At 41.2% G+C, this 19,541-nt stretch overlaps 1 protein-coding gene across 2 annotated transcripts in view; it reads left to right on the top strand.

Annotated features, from left to right (window-relative positions):
* sbf2 (SET binding factor 2) overlaps positions 1-18,912 on the top strand; it is a gene marked incomplete at its 5' end in the record, with an annotated part of 81,838 nt that extends 62,926 nt beyond the window's left edge. Inside the window, 19 exons of one of the 2 annotated variants that reach the window (XM_079216598.1) lie at positions 328-503; positions 706-839; positions 926-1,127; positions 1,597-1,793; positions 2,002-2,142; positions 3,304-3,387; positions 5,044-5,118; positions 6,206-6,384; positions 7,005-7,181; positions 7,573-7,674; positions 10,976-11,161; positions 12,196-12,322; positions 12,810-12,937; positions 14,901-15,125; positions 15,228-15,335; positions 15,435-15,628; positions 16,371-16,458; positions 16,548-16,679; positions 17,700-18,912. In XM_079216598.1, the coding sequence (XP_079072724.1) occupies positions 328-503; positions 706-839; positions 926-1,127; positions 1,597-1,793; positions 2,002-2,142; positions 3,304-3,387; positions 5,044-5,118; positions 6,206-6,384; positions 7,005-7,181; positions 7,573-7,674; positions 10,976-11,161; positions 12,196-12,322; positions 12,810-12,937; positions 14,901-15,125; positions 15,228-15,335; positions 15,435-15,628; positions 16,371-16,458; positions 16,548-16,679; positions 17,700-17,798 (2,754 nt within the window). In that variant the 3' untranslated portion in view covers positions 17,799-18,912. The remainder of the gene's footprint in view (positions 1-327; positions 504-705; positions 840-925; positions 1,128-1,596; positions 1,794-2,001; positions 2,143-3,303; positions 3,388-5,043; positions 5,119-6,205; positions 6,385-7,004; positions 7,182-7,572; positions 7,675-10,975; positions 11,162-12,195; positions 12,323-12,809; positions 12,938-14,900; positions 15,126-15,227; positions 15,336-15,434; positions 15,629-16,370; positions 16,459-16,547; positions 16,680-17,699) is intronic. The other variant, XM_079216599.1, reaches the window with a different exon arrangement.
* Positions 18,913-19,541: the final 629 nt, after the last annotated feature.

Genomic DNA, 19,541 nt, shown 5'->3' with positions numbered 1-19,541 from the left:
TCTTAGAATCAAAGAGAAAAGCCATTTTCAGCCAAGCATGTGTTTTTAGTCTTTAGATGTACTGCCATAAAAGTTTTTATGGTTCATTCCTATCTTTTTACTAACATGATGAAAGTGACAATGCTTATGGATTGTAGGTCACTTGGCCCATGTGGACATTTCTTTAGTGTTGAATTGAATTGTTGTATATAGGCTGTTTGACCAACTCCCTACATTTAAAGATGGCCTCAACACATGTTTCTTGGGTTGGACATAATTATAATCCAATGTGAATATGAAATGTTTCATTTGTTGGTAAATAATCAGTTTCATTAAAATCTCTTACAGCTGCTAAAGGTGGCTTTTGATGAGGAGGTGAGCTCAGAGATGGTGGAGATTTTCAGAAAGCACCTGCAGAGGATTCGCTACCCACAGTCCATCTTCAGCTCCTTTGCTTTTGCTGCAGGACAAACGACACCTCAGCTAATTCTTCCAAAACAAAAAGAGAGGAACACTGGCTTCAGGTTTGTGATGCGGCTTTTCAGCAACAACAATCGCTGGACTGGCTGGTTATTGTAAACACCACCTATTTCAACGGACATCTGAAATATGAATGTACATAAATACATGCCTCCGCAGTTTGTTTCTTATCTGTAAATGTGAAGATATTTTTTTTATCGAAATTTTACACAGTAAATAATTTCGCTTTCTGCCCTGCACTCACAGAACACTGTCCAAAACTATTGTCAAGGGAGCAAAGCGGGCCGGAAAGATCACCATGGGCCGTGGCAGCCAAACCACACTGAAGAAGAACGACAGAGGCAGCAGGATGACTTGGCATGAAGATGATGATGTTTCAAGTGAGAGGAATGACACATTTGCATGTGAAAGTGTGGAGGGATATGGAAAACAAAACTCAATTCTCCTTTGTTTGTGTGTGTTTCAGTATCAGACGACGGTGAGCCGCCGCCCAGCAGCACTTTACGAGCATCAGAGAAGTCCACCATGGAGCAGCTGGTGGAGCAGTCCTGTTTTCGTGATTACCAGCGGCTGGGCCTGGGCACCATCCCTGCCAGCTCATCTCGCTCTAAGTCAGGCGAGCAGTTCAGGATCACAGCCGTGAACAGACTCTACTCCCTCTGCCGCAGGTATCCACGTCACAGGCTGAAATCCTGATCAAGCTAAATATTGTTTTTGCTGCAACAGTGCGGCTGAACATGCTTTAAAAGAACAGTTGAGAAACCTGCTGATCTGTGTTGATTCACAGCTGACACAACGGTGCTGAGCACATTAGTTTCCAGGATTTGTAGCCCTGCCGGAAGCTTTGTAAGCCTTGATATCCCAAAAGGCCAGTGGGGAGTCCTCCTTTACCTCACAGATGTTTGACATATCAATTGAGACAGATTCAAATTCAGCCTGTTTTACAAAAACATGTTGTGACTAATACAACCATAATCCCACTCAGATCTTGGCTGTATATTCAGTAACAGGCCTTTTATTCAGCTGCATCTCTGTGTATGAACAAATGGCTTTGTAGTAGTTTATTGGTGCGAGACAATCTTTTTTTTTTAAATACTTGTATTCAGTTTTAAGATTTCCATTCTGTCTCTCCGTCAGTTACCCAGGTCTGTTGGTGGTTCCTCAGGCAGTCCAGGACAGCAGCTTACACAAAGTAGCCCGCTGCTACAGACACAACCGTCTGCCCGTTGTGTGTTGGAAACATCCTCGCACTAAAGCCGTGCTGCTCCGCTCAGGAGGCTTTCACGGCAAGAGTGTGGTGGGATTGTTCAAGTCGCAGAACCCCTCCTCAACAGGTGAGCGTTTACAGATTTAGTTTCATCATTCTGTTACTTCAGCTAATTGACCTCCAGGATCAACCACTAACGAAAGCTAAATAGCTCGCAATCTTTTGTTTTGTTTAGCCACTGAAACAGTTGACTGTGATTCAAACTGATTTCATGACTTTTATGAAATGATCATTATTTTACGTCTAAGTCAAAAGTGTTGTGATCTGCCTTTTAGCTCCGGCCTCGTCCTCCGAGTCATCCAGCAGTCTTGAGCAAGAGAAGTATCTGCAAGCCATCCTCAACTCCATCCCTGTTTACTTCAAAATGAACGGAAACAACACCCTGTCCAACCGCTCCCTCGTAGGCTTCTCACCAGGTACATCGTCCTTTGAGTCCGGATCGTATTTTCATTTATTTTGGATGCTTAATACCACATTTCTCTCCGCTTCTTGACTATTTAGATCTGTGTCTGGAATTATTTGGATATTTCTAGATTATAGACTCGTCATGTGTGTTATGTTGTGGTGACTTTTGAGTGTTTAGACCATCGATAATGCAGTTATCAACAAGACAATTTTACTTCAGGAAACAGGAAAAGCACAGATTTAAGTAACATATTAATTAGGATCCTTTCCCTTTGGATGTCCCACGACATTGAGTCTGCATGCACAGAGCAGGACGCTGATACTAGAACACCTTAAAGGAACCCTCAAACCAAAGCTACGCCATCTGACTGCCTGCACCCCTACCTGTCTTGAATTTGCTGTGCGATGGCCTGGGCTCTGCCGTGGGAAAAAAAACTAGTTTGTTTGCGAGGGACAAGAGGCCACGAGTTCATTTCTTCTGATAAAGAGAAAAACTGCATAGTTGCTCTCTTTATTTCTGTTCATTCCAGCTCTGTTTTTTCTCTGCCATCAGGCAATCACTCTCTTCCCTTTTGTGTTTGCTCTGGTCTGCAGCTATTTTTCACCTACTTATCTTTGTTTGTGTGTGTGTGTGTGTGTGTGTGTGTGTGTGTGTGTGTGTGTGTGTGTGTGTGTGTGTGTGTGTGTGTGTGTGTGTGTGTGTGTGCGTATGAGACAGAGCGCGAGAGAGAGAGAGACTGTGTGGGAGAAATACTGTATCTGACATTCTGCAACAATTGGAAGGAAATTTGTACAATAAAAGGTTATATAAGAATCAAAGGACAACCTGGGGTCACTGCCCATTCATCTCCTCTGACTGGACTGAAGCTGTGTCCAGGATGCACACACACACACACTCATTTTACCATCATGTATCTTGTGTCTAACGTGCTCAGATCAGGTTTAGGGTTCTTAATGGGAAAATTCGATTTAGCTCAATTCTGCAGTGTCACAATGAGTTCAAACTCAGTCAAAAGGCATAACTTATCATTGCAATGGCTTTTGTTTTGCTTGTAGAAGGGAGTGCACATATGTCATCTTGTCTTGTTTGATTGGGGGCTATCACACCCCTTCCTGAACACTGACACTTAGTGTAATGTCCTGTGTGTATTGTGTGAATGTTTTGTCTTCAGGCAGTGACAGGAGGACATCCAGGATGCCAAAGATGGCTCCTGTCCATTTAGACCTCCCATTCTCAAACAGCTTTACCAGAGGAGGTGAGTGTTGTTCTCTGTTTCCTACTTAGATCGTGTCCACGTGTGTCCTCCCGCTGCCAGGTGAAATATGAAACTCTAGAAGCTGGCATCTGTAAGAATGTAGTTATGGATGTGTTTTAGCATCTAGTCTCTTGAGGAAATGTTACAAGAAGGGGCACATATTGGATAATCATAATAGTTTATAGAGGTTTGTTTGTCAGCGCTCCTGATGATCCCAGATGTTTTGCCCTTTCTCTTTTGTCCACTCCGGTCTCATGTTCTTCCTTTTTTCTCTGGTTATAAAAAACATTTTCTCTCACATTTTAGAAATATGAGTAAATGTTTTATTGCACTAAAATCACACTCCTGAAGACAAAAGTATGCAACTAAATCAAAGACATTCTGGGAGGATTCAGATAGTATTCAGGAGCACTTGTCTTGTAAAAGATGATATTACTGCAATTTTAGAAATGTGGATACATTCATGAGAATGTGTGAGCCATTGCCTGTAGGCCAACTACATGTTTAAATTAATCACAACTGTTGAGAGACATTTTCGTTTTAAAAATATATCTAAAAAAAACATTCTCCACAATGAATGCAGACTCCCAACCGTAATGGTTGTAGCTATATTACCATGCCTATGATGCCTGAATGTGAAAAAACATGATTGGACTAAATATTTGTGTAAATACTGGAATTTTATAGTATGATTGTAAAAGTATTATAGAGCAAGAGTGAGACAAAGTAATAGGGTCTAAAGAAACTAAATACAAGTGTATTTTCAGTCATTTTTTCTTCAGTCCAAAAACTATAAACAGATGCTGAAAATAATGAATAATACAAACAATTGAGCCTTAATGCCCATAGTGAAAGTATCAGTGTTGAAGATCTGTAGCTCACAGCTGTACTTTTGTGCAGTATACACTTTATTACCAATCATGTATCATGAAGAAACTCACTGCCACTTAAACCTGTAGTGTTTCTGACAAGAGCATTGCTGTAGATGTAAACTTGCAGATTAAAGTATGTTGTTAAATGGATACCAACTTCATTGATTAACTACATAACTGTCCAGTAAGAATTACTGTATTTAAAGTGCAGGATTATCGCTGGTTTATTCTTTGTCAGATTTCCTAAGAAAGTGACACAGATGAAGTGGTTTGATTCATCTGAGATGACCAAGGTCAGAAAATATAGAATATTGTAGAGATATTTATCCAATGACAACAGTTCAACTTTATCTGAGGAAAATAAATAATATTCATAATACTGATGTAGGCATATAACAAACTTTATTGAAAATGAAAAGAGGAGAGAACCAATGGCATGTAAACTGTGACTCCAGTCTGGTGCACCTGTTACAGATACAGACATCACATGTTTCTGGGGCAGACTGTGTCACATCTGTTCCTGATGAAGTGGCACAAAAGTGTTTTCATACCATCAATCATAAACATGGACAAACATATTCATGCATGCTATGGCAATCATTCTCTTGATCATTGAAAGATAACTTAATGTGGACCAGTCTCGACTCTTCATTTGCATGTGTCTGATAATGTTAGTAAAGCAGGTGGTAATGTCCGTATGATGTTGACATGATTTATTTTTTCCATGCCTCTTTCCCTGCCATCTCATCTTTTCTCTTTACCTCCTGTACAAACAACCGCCCAGTGCTTGAGTACAGAGATAAACTTTTCACTCACTCAAACCAAAAACCTGCCAGTAAGGAGAGAATCCACCATCAAGGTATAGTCAAACTGTCTCTTTCCCCTGCTAGTGCGCTTAATGCGCTCATTATCTTTCTAACGCATCTTCCAAGCATCATTCTTTTTTCTCTTTCTAACCAATCCAAGAACTAACAAGGTCACTTCACCACACTTCAAACCCCTTACACAAACCTTGTGAGACATAGTACTAATCTCGTCTGACTTTCTCTTCTGGGAGCTGTGGTCTTTCACAAACCAAAGTGCCTGCTCTAATGTGGCCTGTTCCATTGTTAATGTGTTGGCTCAGCAGAGTTAACTGGTGGTTAGTTACGAGCCGGTCCAGACTGAGGGGGAAAGGATGCCGTTTGTCATGGCGGACAAGTCATGAGGCACCTCTGATCTTGTACTGTAATGAAGACAAACTCAAGTATTCAGTATTTTTGACTCGAAGCAAATAGTAGTCAATTGATATTCTAATAATTTCAATTAATTCAAATAATTAATAATTCAAAATCATATAAAAACTTTGTTATTGTGTGTTTTTATTGCCTATTTATCTCTGCGTCATATCAGGTAACCACAGTCTTGTTAATCTTCAATCAGGTGTAAACAGTAATGTTATTGATCATATCCGGGAAAAATGTTCCCAATAGCATTTAAAAACGTTCTGCATTCAATTTCCATTGGGCCAAAGGCTCTTGTATTACTGCCCTGATTGCAGAAGCTATCATTAGTAGCAGTGTGACAAATGTACAAATGCAACTCAGGAGACCTGAAAGTGATTACTGTGAAAAATCATCTCCTTCCTGATTGTGATTCATGCTGTTTGGAAGGTATTGCATGCTGGTTTTCAGAGAAATGTGCTTTTAGACTTGTTGACTTGCAAAAAGATTCCAACTACTTCTGCTTCTCATATCTCAACCTACCCAGAATCGCAGAGGCAACTGCTTTGTTGGCGGACTGAAAGAATGGCATAATCGCTGTTGCACTGCTGTGCACGTAAACCTAGTCTGCATGTCATTTGTTGTTCATCATTCAGTCTTAGGTTGTTTGACAGCATGTGTACATCAACAGACCAGCTCCTGCGTGTGTGTGTGTGACTTTTGTTTGTATTTGTGTGTTAGCAGGCATGTGGGCTAGTCTGCGCTCCAGCAGCCGACTCGGCCATCACCCGTTGACGGCAGACGTGGGCGCCAGACTAGCAGGGAAGGATCTGGCGCCCCCTGCAGGTAGCAGCAGTCTGCAGGCGCAGCTCCTGAAACGGCAAGCTGCCCTCTACGTCTTTGGAGAAAAGTCTCATCTAAGGGTGAGAATAAAAAGGAAGCACCTCGATGGTGGCGGGGAGGACATTTTGTCTTAAATTTTTGTAAATCCACATTGTCCAATTTATCAGGTAGACCTGTACCGTCAAATGCGTTCCAATACAACTGTTCATGAAGTCTACATTTCTGATGATTTATTCATAAACTGTTACATTAAAATATATGTTTTAACATTGAGATCATAGTTAGTGGTAGTGTTGTACTGGACCACATGTTATATAGAGGTATTTTGTACATTTTGACCCCCTCATTTCAGACACCTTCACCAAAAGTATGATACTTTTTTCATCGCTGAATAAAGAGTCTTGTGAATAAGCATACATATGTTTCCTTCTGCATATGTGTAAATGAGTTCAACAAAAAGCAAATCATAGTACAGTCCAATAAAGCACCACCAAGTAGGGCCTCAAAATGTCCCATAGATTTGGGGCAACCTGTGGATTCCTGTAGGTGTTAAGACGCCTACCATGTACCACAACACCCCTGGTTCAAGTCTGACTCAGGACTTTGTATCTAACCCAAACCCTAGAAAGCTGTTTTAATACCGATTAGATTACCCTAATAAAATATACATACATGTAAGATATTTGTCTGTATTTGGCAGGGCCTCAGAGTGGACTCTTCTCTGAACTGTGAACTGGTGCCGGTGGACGTTGCAGACACACGGCAGGTGAAAGCCTCTTTTAAAAAGCTCCTGAGAGCCTGTGCTCCCAGCGCCACCTCGTCCGACTCGGAAGATTCCTTCCTCAAAGCCTTGGAAGACTCTGAATGGATCCTGCAGGTAAACACACAAACTACACTGATTTTGCATTTTATAATGATATCCAAGTCAGACTTTAAAAATGATGTGAAAACAACCCACAAGTCTGCTTTTACTGCACATCCTGTGTATCAGAGTCACATAATTAATAAATCCACTCTGAAGCCATTTTCCCAAACCAAACAGATTCCCAACAGCAGAGCTCTTATCGTGCTAGTTATCTGATGGACCCCTGCAGCCTTTGTCCGAACATTGAACATATCAGAAAATATTAAATGTGGGAAACCCTTCATGGGCAACAAGGAGCACTCGTCAAACCATGTACCAGTCGACCAATGGTATCATATGCACAGGGAGAATGAATTGTGTGTCTGTCTATGTGTTCAAATGCACATATGTTGATCTCCCACAGCTTCACAAGATCCTGCAGCTGGCACTGATTCTGGTGGAGCTTCTGGACAGCGGCTCATCTGTTCTCCTCAGCCTGGAGGATGGCTGGGACATTACTACACAAGTGAGGAAAACACACAATAGCTAATTTGATAAACACACAAATAAGACAATATTTAGAGCAGAGGAAGAACTTGGAGAGGTAACGTGATGCAGAGTTTGACTTTCGGTACGTTTCCATGAACCCGTTCTTCTCCTAAACTTAATTTGTATATTCAAAAACCTGAAAGGAAATACAGGAGATTAATACAAAGAAGTAATAATATGAATTACCTCAGGGTTTTTCGCTTGGTGGAGGTAGGCGAGCTGACTTATAGATAACAATTGGTACTATAAATGCTGATTGAGACTAGGGATAGGCCATGATTTTAGAAGTCATTAACTTACTAAATAAATTGTATAATGTATGCGACTATCATCTAGTATAAAAATTAAAGTATTTTTCCGTTGCAGGCGCCGGTAGATGTGTGTTGTGCGTTCAGTGCGGCTCTTTTCCATCTTTGCAGTGCGTGCGTGCCACCTCTCGTATTTTTAGCTGGGAGATGTGTTCGAGCGATGGAAAACCATTCATTCAAACTAGACAGAAACAAATTAAAACTTACCGAAATGGGCTTCCTTCCTCTGTCAAGCAGGGGTATTTTTCTTGAATTGCTCAACCCCAATGGACCTGTATAGCGCTTTTCTAATCTTCCGACCACTCAAAGCGCTTTCACAATACTTGTCATCATTCACCCATTCACACACTGATGGGAGGGGCTAATCCAGTCATCCAGCCATCAGGACTAACTAACATTCACACATATACCGTAGACACAGCTATGGGAGCAATTTTGAGGTTAAGTGTCTTGTCAAGGACACATCGACATGGGCTAGAGGAGGGATCGAACCGCCGATCCTCTGATTGAAGGACCACCCTGCTCACCACTGAGCCACAATCTCCAATGGAGACAAATCATTACACACATCGTCACATGCCTCCAGTGCATCAAATGCCCATGAACAAAGAAATAAGAACAAAAGAGGTTGATAAGTGTATGTAAACACAACTTCCCTGGCACAAGTCCTTGTTACACGTCACTCAAGTCTTTATAATCATCGCAGTTGGTCAAAAAACAACAACACAGGATGGATCAAAAGAAACACATTAAATCATTAAAAGAAACACACAAGTACCATCCTGAGAGAAAAGCAGCAGCAGTTTCTAGCACTCAGTTCACAATGTCATCCTCCTCATTGAATATAACAATGTAGAACACACACTGATTTACATTGCTTTTGGCCAAAATTTCATAAATATGCTTGTGTGACATTTTACTGAAAGCAGAACTTGTAAAAGGTAATCACTTGTTAAAGATGAATTACTGACAGATAACAGCTCATAAAACACTTGTTCACATTATGAGTAACCTTTAACACAGTTTCTTATTGGTTTTAATGTAAAACTAACAAACACCAGTCAGACTGCACTGGGCCAGGTGTGAATCATAAATCCTCTGGCACACCTGCCTTTTATGCTTTTTCAACTTATAATCAGCTCTGTCACTGGTGACCCAATAATGCAGAAATCTTGTTGGCTCACATATTTTTGCTGATTTCCAAAGTTCATGGTTCTGATTTTAAGGCACGCAAACTGAAAGTCCATTTTGATCCAGATCAATTATCTGTATCCATTTTCTGCTGCGTTCGCCATTTCATCGCATGTTTGCTTTCTGAGCTCATTTTTTCCATGTTGACCTTTTAAAGTGCACATGTTGGTCTTGCTAGTAGTGAGTGTCCTTCAAAATGTATTTACTGGGTTTGCAAGGCCCTGGGCTGCTGTGTAAAAAGTACAGTTTGTGGACCCCTTATGTCAGACACGTGTTCGGCCCGGAACATCTCTCTCCACGGGCCACCGGCTCCATCACGCCAGGTCCTGATCAGCCCGGACAGGCAAATGGGCTCCATATGCTCTGGCTCTCCTGCCTCTGTCCACGGACCAGAGACACCCAGCAGACAGGATGCAGAACTGTCTTTGCTTTCTTTCTGAAAACCCTGTTTTCTGTTTCTCCGTCTAAACCCTCTGCCTCTCTCATGCCTTGCATCTTTCTTAAATCTGTTCCTCAGTCCGCTATAGTCTCATAAATAATCTGAGGGCCTTATTTCAGTTCCGGGGGTTGCAGGGGGCTTTCTCTACCACCCAGGGCTGGATGTTCTTTGAAACCTCACGGGGAAGCCATTAGCTGATTTTCTCGCTCATTCCACCCGTCGGGGCTCATTAGTTGTGTCGGAGAAGACACGGGCAGGGGAGCAGGCCAGGCACACTGCATGTGTAGAAAAGTGGTTCTCAACCCGAGGACTTTTCTACGATGGTATTTAAATGTAATTGATAGCAGATGATCAGTTTAACGTTGCGCTTTTGGAAGATGTTGTGCTCAGCTTTTGAAGGGATGCAAAGCAAAGTCAGAGCAAACAAGAAACAAAAAGTATGCTGAATTGTAATCAAACATGACTGTGGCGGTGAAACAGCTGCCACTTGCCTTTAGTAGATAAATATTTAAACTGCTCATTTGGGGATTTTCAACCCTGTATATTTACCATAATAAAAAGTAGCATATTCAGTAGATCTCAGTGGCGTTGAAAGTGGTTTGTTATTCAAAAACTTTCCCACTGAGACAAAATATGCTCATTACAAAAATACATGTACGGCATAAATGTTAGCAGATACTGAAAGTAACAAGAAACAGAGCAGAACAAATGGTTTAGGAAATTAAAAAAGGTTTCACCAATAGTTTGTCCGTCAAAGAGCCCTGAGAAGTTTTATTTTTCAACTGTAAAATCTCCTGCTCAATTCACATCTTAGTCGGAGTTCTTTAGTATCCTCACAATGTTTTTGTTTTATAAATGATATCAATACCTTAATGTTCTAAACGTTTAAATGTCCAATATTCATATTGTTTTGCTTACATTGTTATCAGAACATGTACACAAATACAACATTACACACTAAACGTTGTCACAGGTCACTCAGAGAGACACACACATTCCAGTTATTCCATGTTTAAGCAGGTTAGTTGTTCAAAGTCAGGCTCAATGTAAAATGTCTGAATTTCTGTCAGAGATAATCCATTTAACTCTCAAAGTAGGTCAACTTTTCTATTACATTAATTCCCCATAAAACAGAAGCCAATGCTCTTTTCCTGTAAGAACACCAGTATGTCGTATTTTCATATCAACCAAACGTAATTAGGGTAAATTGAACACACCGCAATGCAGGAGAAACACACAGAACAGAATTATAGTTTTCTTGTTAATGGATGATTGATAATACTGCAGATATGTATTGTATTTGACCATCTCTTCCTCGTTTTTCCTCTTTTTCTCTGCAGGTGGTGTCTTTGGTGCAGCTGTTGAGCGATCCTTTCTATCGGACCCTGGAAGGTTTTCAGGTGCTGCTGGAGAAGGAGTGGCTGTCCTTTGGCCACAAGTTCAGCCAGCGGAGCAACCTGAGTCCCAGCAGCCAGGGCGGCGGCTTCACACCCATCTTCCTGCAGTTCCTGGACTGTGTGCACCAGGTGAGGTTTAACGTCACCACCACCACCGGTTCTCCATCCAGTCAAGCGTCTCCTGCCCCTTGCTCTGTGACTGACCCCCACATAACTCCACACAGTTCATACCGTCTTCATGAGATCATCACATTCCTCCAAAGCATACAGGCCAAAGGGGGAAAAAGGCGAGAAATTCAGTTGTCATCTATACATTTGGTTTAGTTTTGCACTTTGCATTCCCAACCCTGGATGTGAAATTTCGACACCGTATAGCACCAGAGAGTGTGCAGGGAGGCTGCTGCCCAGATGGTCCCTGAACCCCGTGATCAGCGCTGAGCTGTCTGCGCTCGCGTGTTTCAGCATCCCTTCAAATTGCATTGCGTGTTTAAAACTGAAATTGCAGTTTTGGGGATTGCTAGTCTCTAAGAAGATGTGGGTGTGGGGAGGGGAAGTGGAGTTAAGAATGAAGCTGATACAGATGTGGTCCAGAAACCTGTGTCCACTCTGAAGTGCTAACTTTAGAGAATGTCGTGTTTTTTTTTGTGTGTGTGTCTGTCTCTTGGGATTGCACAAACTCCCATACACTTACATCAACGCATACTTTCTGCATTTGTCTTTTGAAACTGTAAGCCTGGCAGCTGAGATAGTTTGGCAAGGGTCCTGGGGTCTGGAGAGCTGTAAACAGGGGGGAGAGGGGATTCGGACAAGAGCTGAAAATAGAAGTGCCTCATCTCCAAAACAGCTGTTGTTTTTGCCAATACACCCAGCTGGCCTCAAATATTCAACACGTCTCTCCTGTTGGCCACCTCACACTACTGGATGGGAACAATGGCGCTGCAGTCCTGCTGGCTCAGTCTGGATTGTGTCTGGTGGTGATGATATCACAGACCTTTGCCCCCACGAGGACAGGAGACGTTCTTTCCTGTTTCTAATTGGTCATTTATGCAGTGGAGGGATGTGAAGCCACAACACAAAGACACGATCCAGCTGTCACACACACTCTGACCTTCCCTCTCTGTCTCTTAAATCTAATCTTTATCCATCTTTTCATGTCTTTGCAGATTTTGGAGCAACATCCTCTGGAGTTTGAGTTCAATCAGTATTATCTGAAGTTCCTGGCCTATCATCACATCTCTAACCGCTTCAAGAACTTCCTGTTGGATTCAGACTATGAGCGCTTGGAACATGGTCAGTGTCTTTCACTAATTATTTAGTATTTTCTGTTTTAATGCTGCGGAAATGCTGCATTACAATCGGCTGTATGTTACTTTCATATAAGCAGAGACATTTTAACAAATATTACTGTCCCAAAATTAGCACTTTACTAGAAAGTTGAAATATAAGGAACAAAATGAATATACACGCAAGTCCCCACAACTAAATGAAGCGGCATCAGGGGCCTGCATAAAAATACTCAACAAAAATTGTCTTACCTATAGTTGATTAAATTAATTATGAGGTTAGATGTTGTGGGTTTTGTGAATGCTCGAAGATGAAATGGGAGTACAATTGAGGAACATAGCCAGCCCAAACCTTCTCTCATATCTTGCAATATAACTCATAAACCCTTTTGTTGAACGACAACTTTTAGTACCATTGTGTTGCCTCAGCCAAAACAATCAGCGTGATTAATTGGCCCATGTGCTCAGCAACTTTTCCTCTGTATGTTTTGCAGGCACGTTGTTTGAGGATAAAGGTGATAAACAGGCCCGGAGAGGCATCTGTATCTGGGAGTGCATGAACAGGATGCACAGGAGGAATCCCGTCTTCTTCAACTATCTGTACAGTCCCACAGAGAGCGACGTGAGTGTTTCTGCCTTCTTTTCTTTCTTTCGTGTAGCAGAGCTGACAGCTATAACTGGTCCAAGCAGAGAAGCGATGGTGTGGTTGAACTCACTCGATCCACAGTATATACAGTATATATTAAAAACTAATAATCAACTCTTGTTGATAAAACCAGTGAGCTGGAGGACCCAAAAGGTCAGAACAGAAGCATTGTTTCTGACTGATTCTGAACATGAGGTTTTTTTTCACTTCAGATATTATTTAAGAATTCTGTGGTGGAAAATAACTAACTAAGTTAACTTTTGAGGTAGCATTTTTATGCTTTTGGTGCTTTAAGCATAATATACTTATACACTATTACTACATTTACTCAAGTAAAAGATATATTCTTCTTCCATTAGAGTCCAAATTACAGCTCACGATGACTGACAGCTCCGCACACAGAAGCAGCTTGAGCTAACGTTAGCTTCACAGACTGATCGAAGGAACATCGCAACTCCTGATTCACTTTATGATATTGATCAAAAATGTGCTTGAAAGTTTAATTGATACAGTCGTTACAGAGGTAGCTGCTGACTATGTTGTTTTGTCTTGCATCCTGTGCACTTTGTATCTCCTTTTGACTTAAGACAGCAAAACATTTCTCAAGATTAATATGTTTTTATTTCAGTTTTAATGTCAAGTAAAGTGTCCAAAGATAAAACAAATTACCTAATAAATTACCAAAGTAGAGTTGGAAAAATACATCAAGCTCAGGAGATTCAGCTTAGTCTCTGGAGTTGTTTCTTTATCACTTGCAGTTATTTTGTTTTCTGATAATTTAGGAATGCCTCTGTGTTCTTCCAGTTTCCTGACAGCAGTGTCCTGTTAATGATTGCAGCCTTGTTTTGAAGAATGAGCAGATGTTTGATGTTGATGATATCTAATCTCTAATCACAGTGATGTGTCTGTTGAGTGATTATGTGCAGCCGGCCACACTACTACCGACAAGTGCTGTCACGATACCAAAATTAAGACTTCAATACTGAAAGCTATTTTGTTGAGTTGCCTCTTCGTGAAATGTTCTGAGTGAAGAATGGAAAGAGTGAACCCCTAATGCACTGCCGCTGCCGTTCACGGCAATAAAGAGTCTGCCATCTTGGTTCAGACTACGGCACCTCAGAGTTATTATTTTGTTACCTTCATTAGTATATAGGTGCAGCTCCCAACCAAGCGGCAACCTCTGGTGCTGAGAAATGAATCCAATTCTTGAGTGCAGATCCTCAAAAAGGGAGTCAATCCCCATAGACGTCCATGTTAAAATGTTCAACTTTACAGCAGAAATAAGCATGTTTACAACCTAGTAAAAAAATCAGTTCTGTTCTCTTAAGCTGATAACCTTGTTAATGACAACTGTAAGGGGGGGTATTTAACTCACCTGTTTGAACAGTATTAAGGCTTAAAGGTGGGAACAATTGACGGGTGGGTGCCGCCCCAGGTTGCTAGCTTCTAGCTTTTTTGCTGTGTCACCTGGACTTCACCGACTATCCACCTCTCTAGTTAGGCTGCTAAAAGAATTCATAACAACAATATAATTGCAACGTCTATAGAAAGCTTTGGGGAAAATATAATGCCATCAGTCAAATGTATCTTTCATTTTATATATTGCGCTTTTTGTTTCTTTTCTGGAAAATTAATTATCACCAAAGTTAGAGTGTAGGGAGGTGGAGAGAGAGTCCGTATCGTTTGTACATGGTGCCGGATCACTTACACGATATTAGCATGTGTATTATTAACATGTTACTAATCTGTCGCGACACCCCTACGTGCAAAACTAAAGACTAGACTTAACAAGATGCTCTCTGCAAGATTCACAAATTGTGGGCTTTTTGGTTATCCACAACAAGAAATAAATCTGCATACATTTTACCTTTTTCCACAGTATTTTACATAATGGACGCAATCAGATCTGATTATCAGTCCAACCTTTTCTGTTTTGTAGGTGATCTTGAAGCCTTCGATCAGCATCCCCAGCCTGAACAAATGGGACTACTTCACAGATGAGACTCTGTCCACGGGGCCGTGTTACGACTGGGGGATGATGTCTGCAAGGTCGGACAGCTCAGAGGAGGTGCACACTCTCTCCAACAGTAAGAGGAGAATCGTGTGGCCATGTTACAGCAATGTGAGCCGCGCCCAGCCGGACGCCATCACCAAGCTTCTTACTGTAAGAGTAATTTCCCAAATGTTCATCTGAAGTTTCATCCTATTTTTTCTCGTATCATATGTCAACATTGTTGGTCTTTCTTGGCTGTTATTGGTGCTGCAGGACATTGGGAAGCTGGAAGGGGAGCTGAACCATTCCTCTGAGAAATGGCAGACAACGCTGGAGAGGGTCCGACTTAGCATTCAGGAAGACCTCGCCCAAGAAGGAAATGTGCGTGTTGTGTTGTATTAATAATAACAGAAACAACAAATCACAGTTGTTCAATTGTGTAAAACTGTTTCCCACTTTTCATCTTGTGTGTGTTTGCAGCTCCGTAAACAGTCCATGGTGTCCATCTCAGGCCTCATTCCCACGTCCAGCCTGCAGGCTTTCCAGCGGCGCTCCATGCTGCACCTGCCAGACAGCGCTCTGGGCGAGGACCGCAGCACCGCCGCAGCCAATGGGATAAACCGCCGCGCCGCAACACTTTACAACCAGTTCACCCCCAAGAGCGAGGAGAACAGGTGGGTCGTGAACTTCCTGAGTCCTGGAACAAATAAGAAGTCCACATTTAATTCCCTTAAAACTGCTGCCGAGGGGCCAGTCCAGTTTTGGGAGATGGGTCATTGCTGTGGTATGTGTGTGAGCAATGTTTGTGAGAATTGTCTGTACTTTGTTAAACTCTGGGTGTGTAATTTTACAATTACCACGAGGTTAAAGTACAGTCTCTTGGCTCCGAGTTTCTTCCTTAGCTATCTTATTGATACTTATTACTTGTATATTTTGTTATATTTTTGTCTAAACTCTCTTTACACAACGGGAACATAATGTACAACAGTGCAGAAGTTGTTCTTGAAACATGGCGTCAAGCTTTGTTCATTGTGTCGTGCTTTCTATACAACCAATACTGGAATCAGCTCTATCGAATTTTGATCATGAACAAGAAAAAGATGTCTAAAAAAAGAATTAGGAATATTATTTAGACTGACTGCAAAGTAGAGTAGTTTGATTTTTTTTAAGTGGGGTTGTATGAAGTACCTATCCAAACAATCCTTTGACAAAATAACAATATTGATTTATTTTATTTTTTTTCATTGGGTGGCTAAATAACTTTTTGCTTCTGCCTTCGTCCACATTGCATTGCTCCTGTGATCGTTACTCCAGCCTGCTGCTCAAAAATAGGAGCGGGCTCATCAGCTGTAAAAAGTACAGAGACATAACATCCAGCCTAAATGCGCTTAAATCTCACCGTGTGTTATTCTTCAGGTCTTACGAGGGGATCCTGTATAAACGTGGAGCGCTGCTGAAAGGCTGGAAGCCTCGCTGGTTTGTATTGGATATAACGAAACACCAGGTAAGCCAAGCCGCACCACATTCATGTGAAGGAAAGACTAAACCCTCACCGGAGTGACGGATTGCAGACTAACGCTCAAGTCTTCACAGATGAGGTACTACGACACCGGGGAGGACACAAACTGCAGAGGCCACATCGATCTGGCAGAGGTGGAGTCTGTAATGATCGCCGCGCCCACTATAGGAGCTCCCAAACACATTAGTGAAAAGGCGTTCTTTGACGTGAGTACAAGTCAACCCAAATGTTTACTGGATGCCGCTGAGCATCTATTCATATATTCTATTCCGGAGAGTTGTTTTGCTCATATTTTAGTTGTTTTACAAGCATATTGAAAACACATTTGCAAATATATATATATTTTGTGATCAAATTAGTTTTAATCATGCTGATGAGCAGAAGAAAAGCCATCGCTTCTCTCTGCTGACTGTGGTGGAGAAGTAACTTAAACAAACAATACAATGCATGAAGACTAAGTCAACAATTGATGAAGCCATCATTATTGTTATTTTATTTTCTCCGCCAGGAGGTTAATGCAACCGGTCGAGTGAGCGAGCGCCTCTTTGTCTGTCCATGGCTAATCGCGCATTGTGCTGCAGCAAACTGCGTCATGCTTTAGGCGGCCAGTTATGGCTGCATGTTCAAGGACCTCTCGTGGTGCTTTTTGCGGTGTATTCAGCTGACAGCAGAACACACGTTGCAGCTCCTTTTTACTGTTTTGAACGCTGTGTTTGGCGAACAGCTAATGGAAACTTTTGCGCCATCTCAGCACCTGCTAAGCTGGCAGACAGCTTGGTGAGTTTAATTTAGTTTTTAGCAAGACTGTATGAAGTTTATTATTGCAAGTGTATATTTCGATATATATGAAGACTTTGAGCCGATTGCCTGCAGTCCGTGCCTTCTTGTTTTGAGTTTGAATAAAGTTCTATACGGGGGTGAGCCAATTTTGGGTCGCACTCATTCAATCACACAATACCGCCGTTGCAGAAACTCCTGGCAGAGATCTGCACTCTACTGAGTTTACCTTTCTAGTTAAATATTGAACTATTAGCATTTATTAACATTGACAAGTAAATATCACCCTACAAAAATAGACCTGATGCTTAAAGATAGTGGAGCAAAGATGAACCTTGGTGTCAGTGTGGAGGACAGAAAAGGAGTTTAACATTTTATTTTGTTAGACATTCAAGTCTGTTGAGTCCCTCTGGTTCACATTTAACCCTTGTTTTCTGATACTTTTGTAGCTGAAGACCAGCAAGCGAGTATACAACTTCTGCGCTTCTGACGCACCCAGCGCTCAGCTGTGGATGGACAAGATCCAGAACTGCATCTCTGATGCCTGAGCAGTGAAGCTCGGAGCCTGAACATCGTGAACATTAGAGGTGTGGCTGAGGGCAGAGACGTGACACCTGCTCGACTCGGCTTTCAGATGTCTTTAATTCGGGCACCACGGTGAACAACATGGATGAAGTGAAGATAAGATGATGTTTAGGGGATTGCACTTCCAAGGAAATGCTATGTTACTTAAGCTGTAAATAGATCAAAGCAATATCACTGGCCAATCAAACTGTGGGTTCAATTTTAGACTTAAAAAAATGTAGAAAATAGCCTATAAAATAATTTCTATCGGATATTTTACTACGAGGAAAAGGTTATTGCTGCTTAAAGAAACGTATGAACCGCCAAAAACTCAGAGATTATAATGCACAACATTCGAAAGCAATTTCTTTGCACTTAGCGCTAAAGTATGCACTCCTTATATACATTTCTAGCAGATGCAGACAGCCAGGCTAAAGGCATTACTATACAATGTACATACATTTCCTCCAGACAGATTAAATGAAAAGAATTTGCACAGTGAGTTCAAAAAAGTTACCTGACATTTTCCTATTTAAATACGTGATGTTTTCTCGATTTTGTTGAATGTTTTATTTACTTCTAGATAACACATGTCTCATGTAATGTAAATTATTCTTTTTTATTAAAAGTGTAAGTGTGTAAGTGTGGTGGCTTTATTTTTTTCTGTAAATATATGTGTGATATTTCATTTTATATACTGTATGATGTACTGAACATAAGTATACTTTTCTAACCTTAATTCTAATGTGACCAACAAGTCTTTGTTATGTATCGTTACTGGTGCAAAACCCTGGGTGGCCTGTTTCCCGTTTGTGATGAAACGTTGTTCTGAAAAGGAAATGGAGACAATTCTGTTGTTGTTGTTGTTCAGATTGTCCAGGCAGGCTCTGTGTCTTTTAAGGGCTTTTAAGGAAGTAATTAAATATATCATTGGACATTGTGGTTTTCAGAGATCCTCCTCTTGTCTGTTCTGTTTGTGCAACCGATAATTTCATTAAAAAATAAATACAAATGAATCTACTCAAAGATGTCAGAGGCTTTTTTGTTATTGTATCTTTGTACCATGTTTTGTGATGACACTAATATTTTTGAAATAAACCAAACATACTTGAAACTACACGTTGCTTGTGTTCTTGTTTAAGTGAGTTAATACCTTTTTTGAATACCTTTTGTATTAATTTTGTCACCTGAAGGCCAGGCTGAACCTGAGCCGATTTTCCCAATGGGAGATGGTCAAGCCTTCAGATACCCCAAAAAATGTTGCATTCAAGTGCTCCTCTTTAACTTGTGAAGTAAAAACAGTTTATTAACAAGCCCCAGTCCATACTGGCCACAGTAGGCCTGCACAGGCATGTTTGCTGGACACTGAAATGTCTCTATTAGAGGAATGATGGACCTTTTAGAAAAGTTAGTCCTGACATTCCTGTTCCTTCAGGGTGATTTGGTGATCCCCTAAAATTGTGTTGTAGATGCAATATTGCATACATCCAATGTTAGCATGTTAATAAGCTAATCTAAGCATTTTTATTCACAATGGGTCATAAGATACAGGAAGACAACTTAGACCATTTGTATTTGTCACGTTTTCCTGGCTTGTTTTGAACACCTTATCTTTATTGAAGATGTCTCTCAATGAAAGGTAATCAAACACCGCTGCAACACATTTCACAGCTCAGGCACTGTGGCGCCGGGTTGGCGGCTCTAAACGGGACTTCTGTGGTTCAAAG

The sequence above is a fragment of the Taurulus bubalis genome (genome assembly GCF_910589615.1).
Source record: "Taurulus bubalis genome assembly, chromosome: 4".
Taxonomy (NCBI): Eukaryota; Metazoa; Chordata; class Actinopteri; order Perciformes; family Cottidae; genus Taurulus; species Taurulus bubalis.
The sequence above is the reverse complement of the archived record's forward strand: the minus strand, read 5'-3'. Positions and strand labels throughout refer to the sequence as shown.